The sequence below is a fragment of the Homalodisca vitripennis genome, chromosome 5 (assembly GCF_021130785.1).
Source record: "Homalodisca vitripennis isolate AUS2020 chromosome 5, UT_GWSS_2.1, whole genome shotgun sequence".
NCBI lineage: Eukaryota > Metazoa > Arthropoda > Insecta > Hemiptera > Cicadellidae > Homalodisca > Homalodisca vitripennis.
The window spans coordinates 8,164,372-8,173,926 of NC_060211.1; the positions used below are offsets into that span (position 1 = coordinate 8,164,372).

The 9,555-nt window shown below is 33.1% G+C and overlaps 1 protein-coding gene across 1 annotated transcript in view; it reads right to left on the minus strand.

The window, feature by feature from the left end:
• The window catches only part of LOC124363347 (tripeptidyl-peptidase 2-like), a 28,183-nt gene extending 18,629 nt beyond the window's left edge, over positions 1-9,554 (minus strand). The window contains 8 exon segments of the mRNA XM_046818595.1: positions 2,529-2,670; positions 2,786-2,915; positions 4,710-4,806; positions 4,853-4,972; positions 5,019-5,155; positions 5,543-5,777; positions 6,854-7,071; positions 9,504-9,554. Of these exon segments, the coding sequence (XP_046674551.1) occupies positions 2,529-2,670; positions 2,786-2,915; positions 4,710-4,806; positions 4,853-4,972; positions 5,019-5,155; positions 5,543-5,777; positions 6,854-7,071; positions 9,504-9,554 (1,130 nt within the window).
• Between the last annotated feature and the right edge of the window lies 1 nt (position 9,555).

The window sequence follows — 9,555 nt, forward strand, 5'->3', positions numbered from 1 at the left end:
GTGGACTCTCACAAATTTTTAGGTATCAAAATTGACAAAAACGTAAATTGGAAATGCCATGTAAACCACCTTGTAAACAAATTGAGTTCGTTCCGATTTGCAATGAAGATTTTAGTAGAATCCGTATCTATAAACACATGTAAAATTGTATACTTTGCATATATTCAGTCAATTCTTAAGTATGGTATAGTAATATGGGGATCATCTCCTGATTTAAAAAAAGTTTTCATGGCACAAAAAGCAGTGGTAAGAGCAATGATGGGAGCAAACTTCAGAGAAAGCTGCCGTCCTATATTTAAAAAAGCAAAAATACTTACACTGCCATGTTTATACATATTGGACATTTTAAATCTGGTCCACAAACATCCAAATATTTATAGTTCATACACAAACCAGCATACCTATAACACCAGACATAAGGATCTTTTGTTGTTTCCAATTCATAAAACTACCTTATTAGAGAAAAGTCCTTTATATATGGGTATTCGTGTGTACAATAGTTTGCCAACACCATTAAAACATCTTGAAGAAGCTCAATTTCATAAATGTATTAAAAAAATATTATTGAAAAAAGCCTATTATAGTACAGATGAGATATTAAATGACAAGACAATTATATTTTAAATAAATAAATTTATTTAAACATCCCAGCACATGCACAAGCATAATAAGTGTGTATGTTGAATACTTCTGTCTTACTTTTAGGAAATTCCACTGTTTTACTTTTAAATTTAACATTGTTTATTAAATTATGACAATGCACCTGTTTGTATTACAAATTGTAATAATGTTCAAATGTAATGTGCAATAAAGACTTTGACTTTGAATCTACCTTGATTTAATTTCTTAAAACTAGTAAAATATATTTTACATGAACAAGAGTAAGCGTGCATGTTGGGGCAGGTTTTCAGCATTTTGCAGCAATATATAAAAAAAATTCAAAACTCAGTTATATATAAATGTATTTTTATGAAACTTGGTACATGTAACATGGTGAACATAAAATTGGCACATAAAACTCATAAAACAAAAATAAATAAATACTTTTTGTATCTTAAACAAAAAAAAATGTTTTTTTTGTTTTTTTTATTTTTGCTTACATATATAAATATATATTTTTTTATTTATGGTCAAAATGTATATATACCAATTTGTAGCCCGTATCTTGCCCTAAATAATAAAGCAAAAAGTGTTCCATTGTGTTAATATTTAAAGAAGGTGTTAATTTTTTAGTAAAATACTGCAGTAACATAAAAATAGTGCTTGGCACTGAGGGGAATGGCCTGTCACAAATGACTGGCACTGGCTGCACGACCTCCGCCACTTCGCGTGGCACTCAAAGAGTTAACCCCGACTTTGCACCTCTTAAAATTTGGCACTCTGGGCAGATGCCCAGTGTACCCATTTTTAGCCCAGGGACTGCATATGTGACAGAAATGATAAATTACAAAATAATTTAATCGTACAAAGTACGGGCTCTGTGGTGTAATAGTAGCATGCTCTCCCGGTAAGTGAGTGATCCGGGTTCAATTCCCGGTGGAGCAAAATTTTTTTATGTGATGGACTCTTTATTTAAATTATATATATATATATATGTTATGTGGGTCATTGGACACGAAAGGCCTCACAAAAATAAAATTTCTTAATTATTGGAGTGTTTGTTTATAAATTAAGATCTTTTATCTAGCCGTTAAGATTTGTATATGTATATTCCGTTTCATATGATGATCAGTCGTTATGCCCTAATATTTAAAATCTTTAATGCATTACAATATTTACAATAAATAACATACGCTCTGAGCATACTGCTGCACATACTCTGAGTAACTAACAAGACTCAACTTTAACCTACCAGCCACTCAATATTGCTGATGTTGCACATACTCTGAGTAACTAACAAGACTCAACTTTAACCTACCAGCCACTCAATATTGCTGATGTTGCACATACTCTGAGTAACTAACAAGACTCAACTTTAACCTACCAGCCACTCAATATTGCTGAACCTAATCGTCTTGTACAAATCCAAGTTAACTGCAAAAACTACTCAAGGGTTTAGTAAATCTCTCACCAAAAATTAAATTTTATTGTGAATGGTTGACAGAGCTACTGTTTTAGCTAAAAAAACAGACTACAATGTACGTTTTATTGTAATCCGTGGAAAGCAAGAAATATTTCAGTATAAAAAAACCATGTTGATCCACTTTCTGTATTGTATTTTTTGTGAATATTTAATTATTCACATAAATAATAGTAAAAAATGTAGATTACCTTAAAATGTAACATTTGGAAAAAAAATAGTTCACAGCGAAATAATCAGCAACTCTTAACAACTCAAATATGCTATTTTTATTGTTAATTTACCATGTTTTACATATTTATGTGTATATTTTTTTAAAAATTTTAATACATAAATTATATTATTTGAGCCCATGGTAACGTTGAAAAATATTTAATAATGTTTAACACAGTACTGTGATAAGTGGTTAATGGAGCACTAAACTGGAAAAGTACAAGCGAGTTCTTACTTGTCAGAAGGCAGAGGAGCAATGTAGATCGGTAGCGTGTACTTTCCGGTTGGCAAAATGGCGGAAGTTAGCTTCTTGCCACCAATCAGGGCCTGAGACTGGCTCCCATACGCATCTACCTTCAAAACAGTCATTCACAATACTATTATCAGTTTAATATTGTAATTTCATTGTTTAAGGATTTAAAACAAAATAATTAAATTAAATTGTCAGCTATTTATTTGTAATTGTGACCATTTCCAAGGAAAACAACTTACAGTGATCGGGAGTGGCGAGTTTGTGTGACAGGAGAATGGGCAAGTCAGTCAGTTTCTCCAGCAGATCTTTCTTCTCGTGTCTGATTTGGTGTCGTATAGTGTAATCTCCTTTCTCCAACTTCACATTATACTGAAACAAATGCAAAACGTCCTAAGTATAACTAACATAGCAATATTGTCTTATCAAGAATTTTTATTGTCTTTTAACACAAACAGTGTAATTGATTAAGTCATAGGCTTATAATTATTTTTTTTATCTTTACTAACAATGACAATTATATATTGTTTAAGAAAAAAATAATCATAAATTAACAATAAGAAAATAACAATGGCCTAATTAAAATATATTATGAACTTTGCTCTATATATAACACGTTTAGAAAAGACAACAATGTAATTTCAAATTAAAATACTAATACAATTTACAATGACAAACAACATGTAATTATTAAAATAAAACAAACACATAATTACAATTTAAGGTACTTTGGGATTATACCGACCACACCAGTATGAAGAACACAAAAATATCAATTTATAGAAACAAACATGATAGAACGAAAAAACAACTCTTTAATTACAAACTTACAAAGATTATCTATTGTTAATGGGTCAGATTCCGTTATATGCCCCAACGCTTAAACTTTTTTCAATGAACTTAGAACGTTATAAAACGATGTAGTTGAGTAACAGAACTAACATTCCATCAATCAACAAGCATTTCCAGGTATTTTGATCAGTTTTGTTGTTGCTGTTATCTTATCTTTCTCGAGAATCCCGATTACGGCAGGCCGCACGGCATCACATGGTTATTTAAGTTTTTTGCATGGTACATAATTGCCTTTCCATTACAATTCAATTTATATTTCTGATCAGCCCCTCTAGAACTTGATATTTTGCTGATAGGTACTATCTCGAGGGATGTTTTTCTTTCGTTGACAAACGAATGATGATTGATGGCCGGAGGCACTCGCATTTTGGGTGACGGAGTGTGATCAAGAATAAAAACAAGTTTTGTGTGTTTTTTGTAATAAATAGTTTAGTTTTTGTTTGGTAATGTTTGTTTTTGTTGAATTTTTGTGTTTAGAGAAATGTAGGGGTAAAACACGGAAGTACAACAAAGCGACGCACCAGCTGAACGGGCGGCGAGACTCTGCAATCACGTTATCTACTAGACCGCTCGACTTTGACCTCTGTCTGAGGATGGGGAGGGGTTTGCGATAAGACAACTCCTGTTTTATATTGACGAAATATTGTTCTATGCTAATCTAGTAATCAGTAGAAGCAAAATGTCAAATAACGATTCATGTCTGGGTGTGGTCGGTATAATCCCAAAGTACCCAATTTAAACATTAAAACATGTACTTATATCACAGGCCAAAAATTTTTAATGGAGTAAAAAATATTATCCTTCAACCATCTATCTATCAAGTGTTTTTTTAATTGTAAAGTAAAGGACATATCCCATGCATTCTTTGGCAGTTTATTGGATAATTTAATCTTCATGTATATATGACTATTTCTGGTTTTTTGTAATCTTACTAATGCTAAGTAAAGAAGGTGATCTTTCCTATTTAAAGATACCTTAACATTGATCAAGCAGCAATATACATACATATTTGGAAGCGTAATTATTTTAAATTCTTTGAAATTGGTAAACATGACTCTCTGTTATAAAATTTGGATCCAAAATACTTTGGTTTCTTTTTAAAAACTTGCAAGGTATGGGGGCTTATTGCTACATTATTACCATTTCTTGTAGAATGGTTGTGATTATCTCCTACCAATTCCAGTTCCTGAAGTTTGCATTTAATTGACAAAATAGTTTCAAACTCAGACTCGTAGAGCAGGTGACTTGTCACAATCTTACGCTAATAGGTTAGATCACCACATGAAGTTACTCTACATGAAATGAGAACACTACCTTGTTAGGATAGGCGTCACCAGAGGCCAACAACTGCTTGTTGCAGTCAAACAACATCCAGAGCTGGGACTCAAACTCAGACTCGTAGAGCAGGTGACTGTCACAATCTTACGCTAATAGGTTAGATCACCACATGAAGTTACTCTACATGAAATGAGAACACTACCTTGTTAGGATAGGCGTCACCAGAGGCCAACAACTGCTTGTTGCAGTCAAACAACATCCAGAGCTGGGACTCAAACTCAGACTCGTAGAGCAGGTGACTGTCACAATCTTACGCTAATAGGTTAGATCACCACATGAAGTTACTCTACATGAAATGAGAACACTACCTTGTTAGGATAGGCGTCACCAGAGGCCAACAACTGCTTGTTGCAGTCAAACAACATCCAGAGCTGGGACTCAAACTCAGACTCGTAGAGCAGGTGACTTGTCACAATCTTACGCTAATAGGTTAGATCACCACATGAAGTTACTCTACATGAAATGAGAACACTACCTTGTTAGGATAGGCGTCACCAGAGGCCAACAACTGCTTGTTGCAGTCAAACAACATCCAGAGCTGGGACTCAAACTCAGACTCGTAGAGCAGGTGACTGTCACAATCTTACGCTAATAGGTTAGATCACCACATGAAGTTACTCTACATGAAATGAGAACACTACCTTGTTAGGATAGGCGTCACCAGAGGCCAACAACTGCTTGTTGCAGTCAAACAACATCCAGAGCTGGGACTCAAACTCAGACTCGTAGAGCAGGTGACTGTCACAATCTTACGCTAATAGGTTAGATCACCACATGAAGTTACTCTACATGAAATGAGAACACACTACCTTGTTAGGATAGGCATCACCAGAGGCCAACAACTGCTTGTTGCAGTCAAACAACATCCAGAGCTGGGACTCAAACTCAGACTCGTAGAGCAGGTGACTCAGTAGAGAGCTGTTTGGTGTCACATCAAAACTTTTGCTAAGATGAAACGTGTACGTCAACAACAGCTGGTAGATCTGTCTGCTCGGAGGGATGACATCGCGTTTGTCCAGAGCCAAGACCTTGGCCTCTGTTGGCCTGCAATTCATGCAATATTTTTTTAATTCTCTTATAATAAATATTGGCCATGAACAGACATTAATTTTGTTTTTATTGCCCATTCCTTTTCCAAAGAAATATTTGGTAACTAACACTAGTCCTTCATTACGTTTTATCTTGATATTACTTAAAATGAAACATAAATGTGTAGAAACGTGTAACTGAAAAGTTTGATACACCAATAGCTATTGCTCAATCCACAGTCCATTATCATTTAGTAAATGAGTTGTAACCAGGGTGCCTAGCAAAATGGCTTGAAGAAATTCCCTGACTTTTCCACACTAAAAATATTATTTTCCATATCCTATTACAGATAAATCAATGTTTTTTAAAAGTTAGTTTTATTTATGAACAACGTGAGTGTCAAAATATGGTCAAAACTACTGATCAAAATACAGTAGATACTTTTACAAGTTAGTAACAAGCTCATATTTACTTGGACAAAGTTAAAAGAAAATAAGGCTGTTAAATGTAATCAACTGGTGAATGTAAACAATCTTTATGGCAGCACAACCGGATATGTTTAATTAATTTAACAATCTGTTCAATTTTTTTTATATGTATAGTCTTGAAAGCATAGTAAGCTTGATAGTAACATCACCTTATATCAACCTGTCCTACAACTGCTGTTGAGCACAGAGTGAGACAATATCCAGATAAAAAAGTACAATTTTTAATAAATTATACTTTTAACTGTACATTTTAGCAAATATTAAGTATGCAGTGCTTGATCGGTATTGTAGTGTAAATATCAAAGACAAAATTTGCTATCTAACATTTACTATAAATTTAAAAACTGTTATACAACCCATTTGCATTGTCTTTTGATGGAAGTAGTTTTCTGAGACCAGTGTATGTATATATTGTTTGATCAGGGAAACAAAGCAAAATCAACTATGGCAGAAAAAATAAGAACGGAATAAATTGCCATGGCTATAAATACAAACTTCTTTACATATTTTCTAGGGCATTTCTAGAGTGACAGAATTCACAAACGCTCATCAATGAAGAAAAATACCCCATAACTTTGTTTTCTGCCCCTTAGTTTTACTTACCTTAGGACGGAGACACTGCTCTTGATCTGTATGAAAGGAGAGACCTCCTCACTTTGCAGGCCACTGTACAGCTCGATCTCATGGATGCCGTCGGCGTGCAGCATGGTCACTGCGGGAGTGTCAGGTCGGCAACCGTGTAACTCCACCGAGTAGTTGAGGTTCATGTGGCCTAGGTTAGCCCAGTACTTGGCTATCACCACCTCCAGCACCACCCCTCCCTACACACAGTGTCACGCACATGCAGTGATCTTGTCATTTATTTATAACACTTCTCTATATAACATCTCATTTTTCCAGTTAACTCCATGTTGAAACATTTGTAACACAAATGAATGAATTCATAAAAAACTAAGCACCAATTTTCTTGTCAACAAATTTCTACTTGTTAAGAACACAAAATTTGCTCTTAGAATATAAAACAATAAAAATGTACTAAACTCTGTCTATGAACGTTCACAAAAATACCCAGTAAATCATAAAAAATTACCCCCCAAAATCACACAAAGAATTCACACCTAATTACGGAAGAATAAACAATTAGTTGTATTTGTCAGCTATACTTGACTAACAAGTATCTGAAATAAATGAACATCTCTTCAGGAAGTAAAAAAGTCTCACATTTATTGAGTAAAATATATTTCTTCATAATGTTTATTATTAAACTAAAGTAAATTTTACAGTAACCTATAAAAAAAGTAAACAAAAAATACAAAATTTTAAATCAATTTTAATGGCCTTTTTAAATTCAATCAATCAATCAATCAATTCTTTATTGTCATTAAACAACATACAACATTGTAATAGACATTGTCAAATAAGAACATAAAATTTACTCTATGCTAAAAATATAAATATAAAGGCCTACAACATAAAACATATAAAATATTAGACTAGAATGGTAGGCTATGTACAATTGTTAAAACTTAAGGTTACTCATGTCAGCAGTTTCCCAGTCCTCAACACAATAAAAGGCTTTAATTTTTAACCAATTTTGTAAAACGTTTTTAAAATTATGTACAGTAACATTCTTAGCAGCTAATGGTAACTTATTAAACAATTTGACCCCAATGTAACCATAACTGTGTTGTGTTTTACTTAGTCTAACATATTTACAATCAATTAGGCCCTTATTTCTAGTGTTATGCTCATGGCAACTACCTCTTAGGTTATATTCATCCAAATGTTCTTTAACATAGATCAGACATTGGAGAATATACATTGAGGGAACAGTAAGTATGCCTAGCTCTGTAAAATGTGATCTACAGCTATCCAGAAAGCCAATACCTGAAACATATCTGATTGCTCGCTTTTGCCATTTAAAAACCTCCTTTGCACCATGGGCGTTTCCCCACAGGATTAGGCCATACAATATGTGCGAGTGGAAAAAGACATAGTATGCATTTATGACTAAACTGTCATTTGTGTACTGTTTTAGCTTACTTAGTAGGAAAACTACTCTAGATAAGCGAGTACACAAGTTACTTGTGTGATGATGCCAGCCCAATTTACAGTCTAATGTAATTCCTAACAATTTCACAGTCTTATCATCTAAGTTACATAAACTAAATACAATTTCCTCTGTTTTAAGACTAGAGACTAGAGACCCGAAAAGCTTTAGTTTTATAGATACATGGTATTAGAGATAAGTCAACAAATACACATTTAATCAAACTAGCTCTCCTCCAAATATGTAAAAAAAAAGAAAATTGATATGTAATTTTGATTTGATAAATACCTTGTATCTTATTTTCAAGGAACGGATACATGATAAATTTATTTGTTTTAATATGTGATATTGCCAGCATTAAATGATAACAAGGAGGATAGATACCAATACTCAATTCATCATCTGACTACACTAAAAATAGTGTTTTTATTCTCAAATATTCGAAGAAGGTCGTTCCTTTAAAGCTTGAAATGGAGAAGAAGCTGTCAAAGTGGTTAGGAAATCTATTTACAGCTGTAATTTGGATGGAAATGGTGGTACCAAATAATGTGTGAATAACCATTCTTGTCTATTTGTTCTGTCTATTTCTATTTGTCTGTATATTATATGGGATATATTATATTTAAATTTATAATATTATATCTAAGGAGATAAAACAAGAAGATAGTTTCAACAAATTTGTTTATTCCTCGCCAAAACACTTACTATAGCTTGCTTAAATAAAGTTCAAGAATTCAGATAACTTTTTTTTTCTATAATAATTCCAGTATCACACTTATCAGAAGTACACATGTATAAGAGTTAATTATTGCTACTGAAATTTTACACTTTTTATAACTTATTGTATTATTACACTTAAAATTTAGTATGTTTTAATCTTCTCTATGTTCCAAATATTACCAAAGCTCTAAACTTATGTGATTTAAAGTGACAAGTAAATTATTTGATTTGAAAATAACAGAAAGGCAAAAGTAGTGTAGAAAGAGGTCAGGACAGAACAGATAGACAAGAATGGTCATTCGCACATTATTTGGTGCCATTTCCATCCAAATTACAGTTGTAAATAGATTTCCTGACCACTTTGATTGCCTCTTCTCCACTTTCTCAAGTTTTAAAGGAACAACCTTCTTCGAATATTTTAGAGTAAAAACACTGTCAATATTCTCATTGTCTGTAAATTGAGTAGTTTACAATCTAACCTACCTTGACTTGGAAACAGACAACTGTCTCGGACTGGGCTGAGACATTGACCATC